The 16,073-nt window shown below is 52.1% G+C and overlaps 1 protein-coding gene across 3 annotated transcripts; it reads left to right on the plus strand.

Annotated features, from left to right (window-relative positions):
• Positions 1–92: 92 nt before the first annotated feature.
• SUGP1 (SURP and G-patch domain containing 1) lies at positions 93–15,842 on the plus strand. 3 transcript variants are annotated; one of them, XM_072919291.1, is made up of 14 exons: positions 93–236; positions 2,150–2,321; positions 2,904–3,007; positions 3,463–3,687; positions 6,375–6,498; positions 7,201–7,304; positions 8,479–8,602; positions 9,290–9,900; positions 10,176–10,282; positions 11,163–11,340; positions 12,176–12,282; positions 12,943–13,088; positions 13,971–14,100; positions 15,221–15,842. In XM_072919291.1, the coding sequence occupies exons 1-14, from the start codon at positions 212–214 to the stop codon at positions 15,245–15,247; spliced, it is 2,184 nt and encodes a 727-aa protein (XP_072775392.1). In that variant the 5' UTR covers positions 93–211; the 3' UTR covers positions 15,248–15,842. The 3 variants fall into 3 exon arrangements, with proteins under 3 accessions (XP_072775392.1, XP_072775393.1, XP_072775394.1); XM_072919292.1 differs by having other exon boundaries at positions 8,491–8,602; XM_072919293.1 differs by having other exon boundaries at positions 6,387–6,498.
• Positions 15,843–16,073: the final 231 nt, after the last annotated feature.

Below are 16,073 nucleotides of genomic sequence, written 5' to 3' on the forward strand. Positions count from 1 at the left end.
ATGCGAGGCGAACCGGGGAATGACCGTCGCGGCGGAGCCGCCAGAGCGGGGTGATTCGGCCGCCCCGCCAGCGGGGCTCGGTGCGGCGGGAGGAGCGGGGAGAGCGGCGGGATGGCGCCCTGAGGGACTACATCTCCCAGGGGCGCTTGCGCTGGCGCGGCCCCTGGCGCGGCGCGCCCGGCGCGGGGCACGCTGGGAAGGGGGCTCCAAAATGGACAACCACAGGGATGCGCCAGGTACGGCCCGGCCGGGCGGCCCCCGCCGCTCCCGCCGCTCTGCCCCGCTCCTCCCCGCTCCTCCCGCCCCGCTGCCATCCCCCGCCTCGGCCCCGCCGCTCCCGGGGCTCCGGGAGGCGGGGGTGGGGGTGTGCGCCCGGGGTGGGGGTGTGCCGGCAGAGTCGGAGGCTGGGGAGAAGCCGGCCCGTTAAATTCCCTCCTTTTCCCCCTCCTTTTTCCGGGATGGATCCCCGCCGTCGTTCCCGGCTCGTTTTCCCCTAGGGAAGCCGGGCTGCTGGTTCGGGATGGTTCCTCTGTTAATTTCCCCCCGTTCTCCCTCAGGAAAACCGAGCCTGGGGTCCGGGGTGGTCTCCCCGTTATTTTTCCTCCTCTTTTCCCCCAGGGAAGCAGAGCCGATAGTTCGGGGAGGCTCCACTGGTGATTTTTCCTCCCCTTTTCCCACAGGAACCCCAACTGTTCATTCCCTCTCTTTTCCCGTAGGAAAGCTGAGCTGGTGGTTTGTGGAGACTCCACTGTTGATTTTTTACTCTTTTTTTTCTATAGCGAAGCTGAGTTTGGGATGATCCCACAGTTTATTCCTTCCCTTTTCCCACAGGGAGAGCAAGCCTTGTTTTGGGATGATGTTAATCTCCCCTCTTTTCCCACAGGGAATGCGACCCTTGGTTCAGGATGATTCCTGTTAAATGCCAGCTTTTCCCTTCAGGAAGGATGCCCCTGATTTCGGGATGGTTCCTGTTCATTCCCCCCTTTTTCCACAGGGAAGACCAGCCTTGGTTTGGGTGGTCTCTCCATTAATTCCCTCCTTTTCCCTCAGGGAAGCTGAATTCAGGATGGCTCCTACTCTAATCCTGCCTTTTTCCCAAAGGGAACGTGAGCTTGATCTGGAGTGATCCCTATTAAATCCCAGTCTTTTCCCTCAGGGAATGCGCCCCTTGATTTGGGGTGACCCCTGTTAAATCCCAGCCTTTTCCCTCAGGGAATGCGCCCCTCATTCACAATTCTGGGGTTAATTCGAGACAATTCCCAGACTAATTCCCACTTTTTCCCTCAGGGAATGGCGCCCCTGTTTCTGGACAATTCCCAAACTAATTCCAGCCCTTTTCCCTCAGGGGAAAAGGAGAATGCACCCTTCATTCCAGACAATTCCCGAGTTAATTCCCACCCTTTTCCCTCAGGGAGTGCACCCTTGATTGGGAACAATTCCCACACCAATTCCCACTTTTTCCCTTAGGGAATGTGTCCCTTTTTCTGGACAATTCCAGAGGTAATTCCTGCCCTTTTCCCTCAGGGAATGTATCCTTTATTCCAGACAATCCCTGAGTTAATTCCCACCTTTTCCCTCAGGGAAGGCGCCCCTGATTCGGGACAATTCCCGAGCTGATTCCTGCCTTTTCCCTCAGGGAATGCGCCCTCCATTCCGGACAATTCCTGAGTTAGTTCCTGCCCTTTTCCCTCAGGGAAGACACCCCACATTCCAGACAATTCCCACATTAATTCCTGCCCTTTTCCCTCAGGGAATGTGCCCCTCATTCCGGACAATTCCCAGGCCAATTCCTGCCCTTTTCACTTAGGGAATGTGCCACTCATTCCGGACAATTCCCGAGTTAATTCCCGCCCTTTTCCCTCAGGGAAGGAACCCCTCATTCCAGACAATTCCCAAGTTAATTCCCGCCCTTTTCCCTCAGGGAAGGCATCCCTCATTCCAGACAATTCCCGATCTGATTCCCGCCCTTTTCCCTCAGGGAAGGCATCCCTCATTCCAGACAATTCCCGATCTGATTCCCGCCCTTTTCCCTCAGGGAAGGCATCCCTCATTCCAGACAATTCCCAAATTAATTCCCGCCCTTTTCCCTCAGGGAAGGAACCCCTCATTCCAAACAATTCCTGATCTGATTCCCGCCCTTTTCCCTCAGGGAAGGCGAGCCGGTGGTTCGGCGTGTCGCAGTCCAAGTCGGCCAAGACGAGCGTGAACATCCTGCAGCAGGAGGAGCTGATCGCCCAGAAGAAGCGGGAGATCGAGGCGCGGCTGGAGCAGCAGGCGCGGCAGAATTCCCTCAGCATCCCGCAGCTCCCGCTGCTCGGAGAGTACGTGGGAATCCCGGCAAGCCCGGCGTTCTGCCGAGGGAGGAAAGGGAGCCGAGGGAGCGAGATCGCAGTTTTAATGGAGCAGAGGGAGGAAAATCTCAATTTTAACGGAGCAGAAGGAGGTTTTGGTGGATTAGGCAGCAAGAATCCCAGTTTAGTGGAGCAGAGGGGGGAAAATCACGATTTTGGTGGATTAAGGAGCAGAATCCCAGTTTCGGTGCAGCAAGGGGAGGAAAATCCCAGTTTTGGTGGAGCAGACTGAGAAAAACCCAATTTTAATGGAGCAGAAGGAGGAAAATCACGGTTTTGGTGGACTAGGGAGCAAGAATCCCAGTTTAGTGGAGCGGAGGGGGGAAAATCATTGTTTTGGTGGATTAAGGAGCAAGAATCCCATTTTTAGCGGAGCAGATGGGGGGAAATCCCAATTTTAATGGAAGAGGAAGGAGATTTGGGGTTCTTTTAGTAGTGCGGAGGTAGGTGAGGAAAATTACCAATTCCAGGGGTTTTTCCTGTCCCAAATCCCACATGGGAAGGGCAGGGAAGCTCCCGAATTCCAGCCCCTGTTTTTCTGTCCCCGCTCAGCGACGATGGCTCTGAGAGCGAGGCCTCCGTGTCCAACAAGTTTGTGAACGATGGGAGCTTCCTGCAGCAGTTCCTGAAGCTCCAGAGGGAAAAATCCAATGCTGGTAGGTCCTTCCTTTCCCAACCCAAACCTGGGATTCCCAGGAACTCTGTCCCCTTCATTCTCCCCTCACAAACTGCCCCAAATCCCCCCAAAAATTCTGAAAATGCCCCAGCTCCAAACCTGGGGAATAAGCGGCCGGGGCAGACCTGGAGCCTCTTCCAGCCCAAACCCAGGATTCCCAGGAATAATTTCCTTCCTTCTCACTTCAGAAAATGCCCTAAATCCCCCTAACAACTCCAGGAATACCCCAGCCCAAACCCCAGGACTGCCAGGATAATTTCCCTTCATTTTCTCCACAGAAAATGCCCCAAATCCCCCCAGCAACCCCGGGAACCCCCCAGCCCCAAACCCTGGGAAGAAGCCGAGAATAATTTCCCTTCTCTCAGAGCAGGCCTGGAGACTTTCCCACATCAAATGTGGGATTTTCAAGAATAATTTCCCTCGTTTTCTCCACAGAAAATGCCCCAAATCCCCCCAACAGCACCGGGAGTGCCCCAACCCCGCAGCCCGGGAAGAAGCCGGCGCTGCTGGGGAAGCGGCCGGGGCAGGCGCTGAGCCGCATGCTGCAGGCACGGAGCCTCTCCCTGCCCAAGCCCAGCCCCGTCCTCAGCCGCCTCAGCGTCTTCCAGGGCCCCGACGAGGATGAGGAGGAGGATTACGAGCAGTGGTTGGAGATTAAAGGTCAGTGGCAGCTCCTGCTCCGCGCCTGGAGCTGGGAATGTGGGGGCAGGATTCCCTCAGGCCAGGCAGGAGTGGGGTGGGGTTCAGGTTCTGGGGTAAGGGATCAGTTTGGGATAGGATTCCCTCAGTCCTAGTGGGAAGTTGGGTGGATTTATCCTAGGATAAGGGTCGGGGGGGGGGGGGGCAGGATTCCCTCCTAGGACAGGGCTCAGTTGTTTGGGACAGCATTTGGGGTGGTTTTATCCCAGGAGAGGGCTCAGTTTGAGACAGGATTTGGGGTGGTTTTATCCCAGGACAGGGCTCAGTTTGAGACAGGATTTGGGGTGGTTTTATCCCAGGAGAGGGCTCAGTTTGAGACAGGATTTGGGGTGGTTTTATCCCAGGACAGGGCTCAGTTTGAGACAGGATTTGGGGTGGTTTTATCCCAGGAGAGGGCTCAGTTTGAGACAGGATTTGGGGTGGTTTTATCCCAGGACAGGGCTCAGTTTGAGACAGGATTTGGGGTGGTTTTATCCCAGGATAGGGCTCAGTTTGGGACAGGATTTGGGGTGGTTTTATCCCAGGATAGGGCTCAGTTTGGGACAGGATTTGGGGTGGTTTTATCCCAGGATAGGGCTCAGTTTGGGACAGGATTTGGAGTGGTTTTATCCCAGGACAGGGCTCAGTTTGGGACAGGATTCCCTCAGCCTTATTGGAAAGCTAGTTATTTTATCCCTATTTATTATAAATGTATATTCCCAGCACAGTTTTGGGGCATATTTCTCCTTTATGGGGTGAAAATTCCAGCACTTAATGCTGGTGAGCTCTTCCAAATCCAACCAAAATCTAAGGGATTAAATTCCTGACGTTTTAGATATGAAATTCCCAATATTTGACATGTTAAATTCCTGATGTTTTAGATATTCCTGACCTTCCTTGAGTTCAATGTTTAAATATTACTGACCTCAGCCTGGAAGGTTTTTTCTCTTCAAATTGTCTGAGAGCTTAGCCAGCCAAAAATATCAGAAAATAACAGACAGGGAGAAAATGTTGTGTTTTAATGGATTTGGTGGGTGGCAAATCCTAAAAATTCCATTTGCACCTTTGGAATGTTGTGCCGAGTGCTGGGCTCTCCAAGAAATCCTTATTCTTGTCCTTAAATCGGGATTTTGGGGGTTTAAGTGCTGGAAAAGGAGGAATTAGTTTGGGAACGTGCGAGGCAAATCCATGTGTGTGAATAAATAAAACAAACGACACTTCCAGCACGGAGCTGTTCCCAGGTAAAATCCAAAATCCAGGTAAAAAAATCTCACCTGTAGGTCCTGAACGCCTGGAAAAACAAGGATGTGGCAGGAATTATCCCGGGTTTTATTGGGATAATCCAGGGCAGGAAGCCCCGAGGCCGATTTGCCTTAGAATGGGAATTTCACGGGTGGGTTTTAATGGATAAAAGGAGCTCAGCGGCTTTGTGGCTGCATTTATCCATCCCCAGAATCCCACAGAACCCTTTCTGCTGGGATTTGTACCAGCACAATCCTGGGAATTTGGGAATCAAGCATGAAACGTGCTGGGAAACGTGCGGAGAGCTGCGCTGGGTTTGCCTTAATTTGAGTATCTTGGGGCTGATCCTGTTGGATCAGCGTGGGTGGCTCTGCTCTGGCTTCCCAAAATTCCCAAAATCGCTGGGTTTATTCCCACTCCGTGATCCCTGTGGGAATTCCTGGGCACAGAATCCAAACTCCAAGGTTTTAGGGTTTTTTTGAGCAAGAAAAGCTGCTGCTCCAGCCACACAGGCTGGAATGTTCTGGGAATGGCTTGGCAGCTGGAATCTGGATTAAACCAAATTCCTGCTCTTTCCTTGCTGGGATTCTTAGGGAACGAATCCAGCAGGAGCCAACTGTGTTAAAGCTGGGATGAGCTGGGTGCAATTGAAGCCTCCAAACTGGGATGGGGTGGTGGATTCCCAGTCCCTGGAATGCCCAAGGAAAGTGGGAGAAGGGAAGGCTCCAGGAAAACCTTGGAGCTGCTTCCAGAGCCTAAAGGGGCTCCAGGAGAGCTGGAGAGGGATTTGGGACAGGGGATGGAGGGACAGGACACTGGGAACGGATTTAAACAGAAAAAGGGGAATTTGGGTGGGATTTTGGGAAGGAATTCCTGGCTGCAATGGGCTGGAATTCCCAGAGAAGCTGTGGCTGCCCCTGGATCCCTGGGAGCTGGAGAAGAGGAATTCCAGGCAGACCTCAGAGCCTAAAAGGCCTCAGGGAGAGCTGCAGAGAATTTGGGATAAGGGATGGAATTCCAGGAGCCAGGGAATGGCTTCCGACTGAGGAAGGGTGGATTCAGGTGGGATTTTGGGAAGGAATTCCTGGCTGGGAGGGAGGATGATGAGGGGCTGAGCTGCAATTCCCAGAGAAGCTGTGCAAGCATCCAAGGAAAGCTTAGGCCAGCAGAAAAAGCGGGAATGGGACGAGCTTTAACCTCCTCCCGCCCTGAAATTTAGATTTTCCCCGTGGGAACCCCCTGGGGAAGCTCAGAACCCCGCAGAAAAACTCGGGAATTGCGCTGTGAACACCTTCCTACAACTGCCTGCCCCGTTTCGTCCTTTCTCTCCCCATATTGCCGCGTGTCTGCTCCGTGGTGCTCGGCAGTAATCCCCTGTTTCCCGTTCGGGGGCAGTTGAGCCCCAAGTACTGACAGCCTCCTTAAAGTTTTGCCCCCAGAGGACTCGGAGACGCGGCAGGTGGTGGAAAAGCTGGCCAGGTTCGTGGCTGAGGGCGGCCCCGAGCTGGAGAAGGTCGCCATGGAGGACTACAAGGACAACCCTGCTTTTTCGTGAGTTTGGGAGCGCCCTCGGCCCCAGGGAACGCCGGGGGTTGTGCCCTGAGAGGGGAAAGTTTGGGTTTGGTGTTCTTCCCTGAGGGGGAAAATTTGGGATTTGAGAGGGAAAATTTGGGTTTGGTGTTCTTCCCTGAGGGGAAAAGTCTGGGATTTGAGAGGGGAAAGTTTGGGTTTAGTGTTATTCCTGTGAGGGGGAGAATTTGGGATTTGAGAGGGGAAAAGGTTTGGGTTCGATGTTCTTCCCTATGAGGGGGAGAATTTGGGATTTGAGAGGGGAAAGTTTGGGTTTCTTGTTCTTCCTGTGAAGGGAAAATTTTGGGATTTGAGAGGGGCGAGTTTGGGTTTGGTGTTCTTCCCTGCGGGGGAAAATTTGGAATTTGAGAGGGAAAAGTTTGTGTTTCTTGTCCTTTCCTGAAAAGGAAAACTTGGGATTTGAGGGGAGAAAATGTTTGGATTCGAGGGGTGGAAAAGTTTTTTAATCCCAGCACTTGTTGGCAGAGGATTCCTCTTTAATTTCCCTTCAAGCAACAAAAATTGGGATGCAAATCTTTGGATTATAACTCCAAAATCTAATTCCATATTTTAGGTGCATTCTGAGTAATTCCTCCACTTTTCCATGTGGGAGTTGAAGCTGATTCTATCCCAGAATATCAATATTTGGATAATTATTTCTCTTTTTTTTCCCCTTTTTCCCAGGTTTTTGCATGATAAGAACAGCAGAGAATTCCTTTACTACAGGAAGAAAGTGGCAGAAATAAGGAAAGAAAATCAAAATTCCCAGGCAGCCTCTTCCCAGAAAGGTAATTCCCACTAAAATCTGGGGAATGGCAACAGCACGAGGGAAATTTGGGGTTTATTTGGGACTGGGGTGGAAATTTGGCTGCCTGGAAAGAAAATTCCCAACTGGAAAGAGAATCAAATCCTTGTGCCAAAAATGTGGATTCTCAAAATATTCCTGGGATTTTGAGTGGGATTTCCCTTGTATTTGTCAAAAAATCCAAAATAATTCTCTAGCATTGAAAATTTAGGAAAAGGGGAATTTTTTCCCCCTCAGTTTTTGTTGGATTTGATTGGAGTATCCACCCTTTTCCAGGTGAGATTTGGGATTTTCCATAGGGAATTTCCCCTGAAACAGCCTCCAGGGGGTGCAGTGAGAGGAGATTTAAGTGGATTTATAGGGAATTTGGAATTTTCCAAAGGATTTCCTGTTGTCCCTGGGTAATTCAGGGGCAAAACATTGAAAAATGGATAATCCTGGGTGGTGAAATCCTATGGAAAAACGCGTGGCACAAGGGAAAAACACAAAATTTTAAATTAGGGATAATTCCAGGTGATTTAATCCTATGGAAAATGACAAAACCTTTAACTAGGCTTAATTCCAAGTGGTTTAATCCGAGAGAAAAGTGCCTGGCACATGGAAAATTTGGGATCTGGGAGCCCAAAGCTGCCTTGTGTCTCATGTCTCCCATCCCTGCTCCCCAAAGTCAGGCCTAAGCTGAAGTTTTTGTCCTTCCAGCTGTTCCTTTGTGCCAATTCTCCCCTTTAAGCCCGGCTTTAGGCCTCATTGCAGTCCTTAGGCTGAGTCCCTGCCCCCAAACTCAGATTTTACCTGATGTTTTATGCTATTTAACTGTTCCTTTGTGCCAATTCTCCCCTTTAAACCTGGCTTTAGGCCTCATTGCAGTCCTTAGGCTGAGTCCCTGCTCCCAAACTCAGATTTAACCTGATGTTTTATGCTATTTAACTGTTCCTTTGTACCAGTTCTCCCCTTTAAACCTGACTTTAGGCCTCACTGCAGTCCGTAGGTCCTTTCCCCCATCCCAAATTTGGCTTTAACCTGATGTTTTATGCTATTTAACCATGCCTTTGTACCGATTCTCCCCTTTAAACCCGACTTTAGGCCTCTCTGGGGTCCTTAGGCCGGGTTAGGCTGGGCTGGGGTGAGCTGGGCCCGGGACTAATCCCTGCCTAAAGTTTCCCCCCCAGCCGACCAGGAGACGCGCAACTCGGCCGAGAAGCTGGCGCAGTTCGTGGCTGCAGGGGGGCCCGAGGTGGAGGCCATTGCCCTGCAGAACAACAGGGAGAACCCTGCCTTCAGGTGCGCAGAATTCCTCCTTTTCGGGGGGCTTTTTTCCTGGGAATTCCCAGGGAAAGTCCCGGGAATTCTTAGGTTGAGGTTTTGGAGCAGCGAGACTGGAGGTGCTCAGATCTGGGGGGCTGAGGTGGGAATTCAGGTACAGGAAATTCCTGATTTTTGGGGGTTGTTTTCCAGGGAATTCCCATGAAATCCACTGAGAAAGTCCTGGGAATTCTGAGTTTAGGAGGACACTGGGGTTTTGGAGTGCTGAGACTGGAGGTGCTCAGGTTTGAGGTGCAGAGGAATCAGCACATTCCTGCTTTTTGGGGCTGCTTTTCCTTTATGGAATTGTGTTCCCTGATCCCAGTGGAAGCTGCACTGGCTGCGGGAATACACGGGATGGTGCTGGAGAGCTGGGAATGCTCTGGGAATTGCAGGAGGGAAAAATCCAGTGCTGGATCCCAGCCTAGGAGAGCTGGGAATGATCTGGGAATTCTGTGGGCATTCCAGGAAGGAAAATTCCAGTGCTGGATCCCAGCCCTGGAGAGCTGGGAATGCTCTGGGAAATGCAGGAGGGAAAAGTCCTGAGGAAACTGTGCTGGATCCCTGACTGGGGAGCTGGGAATGCCCTGGGAGCGTCCTGGGAATGCCCTGGGAGTGCTGTGAGCATTCCCGGCAGGAATTCCCGGCTGATCCCGTTGTTTGCAGGTTCCTGTACGAGCCCCACAGCAAAGGGCACCGCTACTACCGCCAGAAGCTGGAGGAGTTCCGCAGGGCCCGGGCTGCCCCCGGGAATCCCCCTTTTCCCGGGAATCCCCCTTTTCCCGGGAATCCCCCTTTTTCCGGGAATCCCCCCTTTCCCGGGAATCCCCATTTTCCTGGGGGCTCCCCTTTTCCCGGAGACTCCGGCCTCAAACGGAAAAGCAGTCCCGAGGCTTCTCCCTCCCCTCTGTGCTTCCCGCCTCTCCCCGTTCCCGTTCCCTCCCCTCTCCCCATCCCCATCCCGGTCCCGCCGCCTCTGCCTCTCCCCGTTCCCTCTCCCGTTCTTCCCGCCGCTCTTCCCGTTCCCTCGGCCTCTCCTGCCCCATCCTCATCCTCCACCTCCCCTCCGGATCAGCTGGCCCCGAATTCTGCCCCAATCCCAAACCCAGCCACGACCCCAAATCCATCCGTGACCCCAAATCCCGGCCCCATCCCGAGTCCCGCTCCGGGCAGCACCAAAAAGAAGAGGAAGAGCCGGTGGGGGCCGGAGGAGGAGAAGGTGGAATTGCCTCTCCCCCAGCTGGTGCAGCAGCTGGATTCTCCCTCTCCCCTCTCAGGTGAGTGGGATTGGGTTTTCCTGGGAATTCCGTGCCTCCAAAGTGGTTTTCTATTTCTTGAGATGAACATGGATCAAGTTTTCCAAGAAATCTCTGCTGTCAATCCCATTTTTTCCCAGTGTTTTTATTTTCCCTTCGCTCTGCGGGAATTACAAAGAGAATTCCTTTTTTTCCTTTTCTTCTTTTCCCACCCTTTTATTCCCTTCAGTTCCCTCTCTGAGATTTTTCCAATCTCCCAGATTTTTCCAAAGGTTTTTCCCTGTTTTTTCCTGCAGTTCAGGACCTGAAGGGTCTGGGATACGAGAAGGGCAAACCCGTGGGTCTGGTGGGAGTCACGGAGCTCTCGGAGGCCCAGAAGAAGCAGCTGAAGGAGCAGCAGGAGGTGAATCCCAAAATCCCAAAAATCCTCCCCGAGTTCCCTCCCTTGGGAATAACAAAGGTTTTCCATCATAGAATCCCTGGGATTCCCTGGGAGCAGCGTGGGGCTGGAATCAGCGGGAATACCAGAGGGTTTGGGAATAAGGAGCTTTCCAGCCCTAAAACCCCAAATCCCAGAGGAGCTTTCCAGCCCTAAAACCCCAAATCCCAGAGGAGCTTTTCTGGGGACAAATCCCGTTTTTCCTGGGACGAATCCCATTTTCCCACGATTCCCAGATGCAGCAGATCTACAATTCGATCATGAAGCACAAGCACGGCTCTCCTGTCTTTTGGGGCTGAGATTTGGGATCCTTTAGGGTTTGGAGCCGTTTTTTGTGGAGCTTGCTGTGCTCCACTGGGATTCCTGGGACAAAACCCGTTTTCCCCAGGCTGAATACCGTTTTTCCAGGACAAACCTCGTTTTCCCAGGCTGAACCCCATTTTTCCTGGGCTGAACCCCATTTTCCCAGGACAAATCCCATTTTCCCCAGGCTGAACCCACTTTTCCTGGCCTGAACCCCATTTTACCTAGGACAAACCCCATTTCCCCAGGACAAATCCTGTTTCCCCAGGACAAACCCTATTTTCCCAAAACAAACCCCATTTTCCCTGAACAACCCCCATTTTCCCAGTCTGAACCCCATTTTCCCAGGATAAATCTCATTTTTCCATAGTCTGAACCCCATTTTTCCCTGAACAAACCCCATTTTCCCAGGACAAACCCCATTTTTCCCCGAACAAACCCCATTTTTCCCAGTCTGAACCCCGTTTTTCCCCGAACAAACCCCATTTTCCCATGACACGCCCCGTTTCCCCGGTCTGACCCGTTCCCCCGCGCTGTGCAGATGCAGCAGATGTACGACATGATCATGAAGCACAAGCGGGCGATGCAGGAGATGCAGCTGCTGTGGGAGCGCGCGCTGCAGCAGCACCAGCACGGCTACGACAGCGACGAGGAGGTGGACAGCGAGCTGGGCACCTGGGAGCACCGCCTGCGCCGCATGGAGATGGACAAAACACGGGGTGCGTGGCACAGGGAATTCCAGATGGGAATTCCAGCCCTAGGGAGCACGGGCAGGGTGGGATTGGGAATTCCATCCCTGTCCTGGGCACCTGGGAGCACCGCCTGCGCCGCATGGAGATGGACAAAACACGGGGTGCGTGGTGCAGGGAATTCCAGATGGGAATTCCAGCCCTAGGGAGCACGGGCAGGGTGGGATTGGGAATTCCAGATGGGAATTCCAGCCCTGGGGAGCACCGGGATGGGTGGGATTGGGAATTCCATCCCTGCCCTGGGCACCTGGGAGCACCGCCTGCGCCGCATGGAGATGGACAAGACACGGGGTGCGTGGCGCAGGGAATTCCAGATGGGAATTCCAGCCCTAGGGAGCACCAGGAGGGTGGGATTGGGAATTCCAGATGGGAATTCCATCCCTAGAGAGCACCAGGGTGGGTGGGATTGGGGGTTCCAGAGGGAGTTCCGTCCCTAGGGAGCACCGGGATGGGTGGGATCAGCATTCCAGAAGAGGAATTCCATCCCTAAGGAGACGGACAAGACCCAGGATGGGTGGGATTGGGAATTCCAGAGGGAATTCCATCCCTAGGGAGATTGACAAGGTACAGGGTGGGTGAGACTGGGAATTCCAGAGAGAATTCCATTCCAGAGCGGGAATTCCATCCCTACCCTCATGGATTGGGAGCTGCAGGGACAGTCCCTCCTGGGATGCTCCACAAATCCCAAGGGATTCTCCAGGAATGCTGCTCTCTCCATGGTTTTCCAGAGTAGGGATTCCATCCCTGGGCAGCTCCAGGAATCCCAAGGGATGCTCCATGAGCTGGGTGTTTCCTGCTTTTCCAGAGTGGGCGGAGCAGCTGACCCAGATGGGCCGAGGGAAACATTTCATCGGGGATTTCCTCCCACCCGACGAGCTGGAAAAGTTCATGGAGACCTTCAAGGCACTCAAGGTGGGCATTTCTGGGATTCTGGGAATGCTCCATGCTCATCCCACAGCTGGTCCCTGCTCCAGGCATTCCTGCAGGGAGAAAAGGGATCCGATTCCCGCTCTTAGCAGGGAAATGGGGCAACGTTTGGGAAAAATTCCTTCCCTGGGAGGGAATTCCCAAAGGATCCGTGGCTGCTCCATCCCTGGGAGCACCCTGGGATCGTGGGAAGTGTCTCTGCCCACAGGACTGGATGGGCTTTAAGGTCCCTTTCCACTCTGGAATTCCAGGATTTGGGATTTTGCTGGAATTCCAGACAAACTCTCACTCGGCTCCTCTTTGGGATCAGTGGGTACCAAGCTGGGAAAAAACGGGAATTTTTCTCCTGTTGATTGCAGGGAAGTGCAAACCCCACGCCCACAACTCCAGCACCTTCCAGTCCTTCCCAAACCCTGGAATTCCTGGAATCCCCTGTTTTCCAGCACGGGGGCTGACATTCCCAGGGATTCAGCCTTAGGAAAGAGCCGGATCTGAGGCTGGATCCAGGGAACAACCTGGAATTCCGGAGCTGTTGTTGGAATCCCGGGAAATCCTGGCAGTTCTTTCCTGAAATCCCGATTTGGGGGCGGGTGAAGCTGCTTTTCCATGATCCATGGAATAAAACATCCCCTTTTCCCGCTGCAGGAGGGCCGGGAGCCGGATTATTCCGAGTACAAGGAATTCAAGCTGACGGTGGAAAACATTGGATACCAAATGCTGATGAAAATGGGATGGAAGGAAGGAGAGGGATTGGGATCTGATGGACAGGGAATTAAAAATCCTGTCAGCAAGTGAGTGTTCCCATGGATTATCCCTTCCTTTTTTCCCAGGAATTCCTGCTGGAATCTCAGCCAAGCTGGGATTCCTCACCTGAGCATGGAAAACTCAGCCCAGCAGAGAATTCCTGATTTTTCTGGGGAGATTTCTCCTGGATTTGTGGCTGTAGCTGGTGCAGGAATTGTCTGAGCCCCCAAATCCTGAATTTCCAACCCAAATTTCCATAGAGAAGTGCAGCTCCAAGAATTCCTGTCTGCACCTCCCCTCTCCCTCTTCTGATTCCTTAAAATCAGAAAATCCTGGGAATATTTGCTCTTCTTGGTGTCATAAAATCCTGGAAATATTTTTAAAAAAACAGTGGGAAGCAGATCCAGGGGAGGATATTCCAGCCAGGATCCCAGCTTTGTGTGATCCTACCAGTCTTGATTTCATTCCATGCGCAGAAATGTTGGGATTGGATCCCACTTCGGGTATTCCAGAGGGATTCTTTAGGTGGATCAGCTTGCATCCAAACCCTGGGAATTTGGGATAGGAAACCAATCCCTGCTTCCATCCAATACCAAACCCTGGGAATTTGGGATAGGAAACCAATCCCTGCTTCCATCCAAACCCTGGGAATTTGGGATAGGAAACCAATCCCTGCTTCCATCCAATACCAAACTCTGGGAATTTGGGATAGGAAATCAATCCCTGCTTCCATCCAACCCTCAGGAATTTGGGATAGGGAACCAATCCCTGCTTCCATCCAATACCAAACTCTGGGAATTTGGGATAGGAAATCAATCCCTGCTTCCATCCAGGCCCCAGGGATTTGGGGAGGAGGTCCTGGGGCAGAATTCCCGTGGGAATTCCCGGGGAGGGGGTGTGCAGCCGCGCCATTCCCGGGTTTCCCGCAGGGGCACCACGACCATGGACGGGGCGGGATTCGGGATCGAGCGCCCGGCGGAGCTGACCAAGGAGGACGACGAGTACGAGGCCTTCCGCAAGCGCATGATGCTGGCGTACCGCTTCCGGCCCAACCCCCTGGTACGGGACTCCGGGATACCGGGAATGGGATAACGGGAGTGGGATCGGGATAAAGGGAGTGGGATCGGGATCATGGGATTGGGATCACGGGAATGGGATCACGGGAATGGGATCACGGGAATGGGATTGGGATAATGGGAATGGGATCACAGGAATGGGATTGGGATCACGGGAATGGGATCATGGGAATGGGATTGGGATCACAGGAATGGGATCACGGGAATGGGATCACAGGAATGGGATCGGGATAACAGGAATGGGATCGGGATAACGGGAATGGGATCGGGATCACAGGAATGGGATCGGGATCACGGGAATGGGATCGGGATCACGGGAATGGGATCACGGCAATGGGATTGGGATAACGGGAATGGGATTAGGATAACGGGAATGGGATTGGGATCACGGGATGGGATCATGGGAATGGGATCACAGGAATGGGAATGGGATCATGGGAATGGGATCATGGGAATGGGATCACGGGAATGGGATGGGATTAATGCTGGTGTATCACTTCCCACCAAACCCACTGGTACAGGATTGAACTGGGATCGTGGGAATAGGGATGGAATGGATCGAGTGGAGTTGGGAATGGGATTGGGATGGAGCCAGTGATGAGGGAGAGTCCCTGGGATGGGGCAGGGATGGATCCCCTGGAACGGGAGTGTCCCAAACCCAGGCAGGCACAGGGACAAATCCTGGGAATCTCTGGTGTAGCTCTGGGAATGTTGGCAGCTGGGAAATTCCTCTTGGATTCTCTCCTCATCCTCAAGCAAATCGTCCTCCCGGAATTCCCTGGATGCGGAATTCTCCTTCCCATTTTTTTCCCTTCAAATCCCAATTTTATTCCCATCTTTGTCCCAGTTAAACCCCTGCCAAGGGGAGCTTCTCCATGAATCCCATGATTTCTTTGGAATTGCCATTTATTTTCCAGGGGGCAAAACCAAGCCTGGATTTTCCCTTTTCCCTTTCCAACCAAAAGCTGCCTTTAATTTTGGGGGAAAAAAACTTGGAAAATGTCATATTCCAGTGGCTTTCCCAGAGAGTCCAGATGCTGATTTTTGGGATAAAATCCCAAATCCTGATGATTTTTCCATTGTTTTTTTTTGTCTCCCTACAGAACAACCCACGGCGACCTTACTACTGAGGAGGGCTTTTCCCAACAGATTTCCTGGGAATTCTTATCCCAAACTTCATCATCCATCTCTTTTCTCCCAATATTATCCACCTTTTTTTTGGAATCACAACTCCTCCTTCCCCCATGGTGGGGAGGGTTTGGAGTAGCCCCAAAAATCCCCAGGGGCCTCCAATTCCAAGGAGTTTGGGATTTTTGGGAATGGCAGATCTTGTGCTGCTCCAGGAGTGGGGGATTTTGTTCTTTGATTTTATCTGGGAATCCCAAATCCAAGGGATTTTGGGGAATTTGGGGAACCAGTGCCTCCAGTTTTGCGTCTGGACGGGTGGATCTGGCCCGGATCCGTTCGGAATTCCAGGATTTGATGGATCCAGGGGGGATTTATTCCCTTCCAGGGATTTTGCCAACACCTTCTGTGCTTTGGGATGACGAAGACCCAAAATTCCAAAGCAGCACTTTGGAAAAATCCAGCAGAATTCCAGCACCACACTTTGGAAAAATCCAGTTGGATTTTATTGTCCTAAAACGGGAAAAAAAAAAAAAACCTCTGGAAATACAAATTTTCTTCACTGAGTCTGTAAATAAAATTAAACTTGTTTGTTCCTTAGGTTTAATCCTTGGAATATTTTGGGAAGAGAGGGATTTTGGGTTTTTTTGGGTTTTTTTTAGGGTGGGAGGCTTCCCATGGAGCTGGGTTTTCCTAGAATTTTCAGGGAAAAAAAGTTGGATTTGGTTCCTTTTTTGGGATACTTGATGTGATTCTTTGTTAATTTTTTAAATTACAGAGTCAAGGGTTTGGCTTTTAATTAAAACCATTCCAAAGCTTGGGGTGGGGGGA

This window comes from Taeniopygia guttata, chromosome 28, assembly GCF_048771995.1.
Source record: "Taeniopygia guttata chromosome 28, bTaeGut7.mat, whole genome shotgun sequence".
Lineage (NCBI taxonomy): Eukaryota > Metazoa > Chordata > Aves > Passeriformes > Estrildidae > Taeniopygia > Taeniopygia guttata.

Bases quoted from the DNA above. Each gene is read 5' to 3' on its own strand.
- SUGP1 (XM_072919291.1), top strand. From the start codon at position 212: ATGGACAACCACAGGGATGCGCCAG. The intron at 2,322-2,903 runs GTACGTGGGAAT...GTCCCCGCTCAG, and splicing joins CAGCTCCCGCTGCTCGGAGA to CGACGATGGCTCTGAGAGCG. The intron at 11,341-12,175 runs GTGCGTGGCACA...CTGCTTTTCCAG, and splicing joins GGAGATGGACAAAACACGGG to AGTGGGCGGAGCAGCTGACC.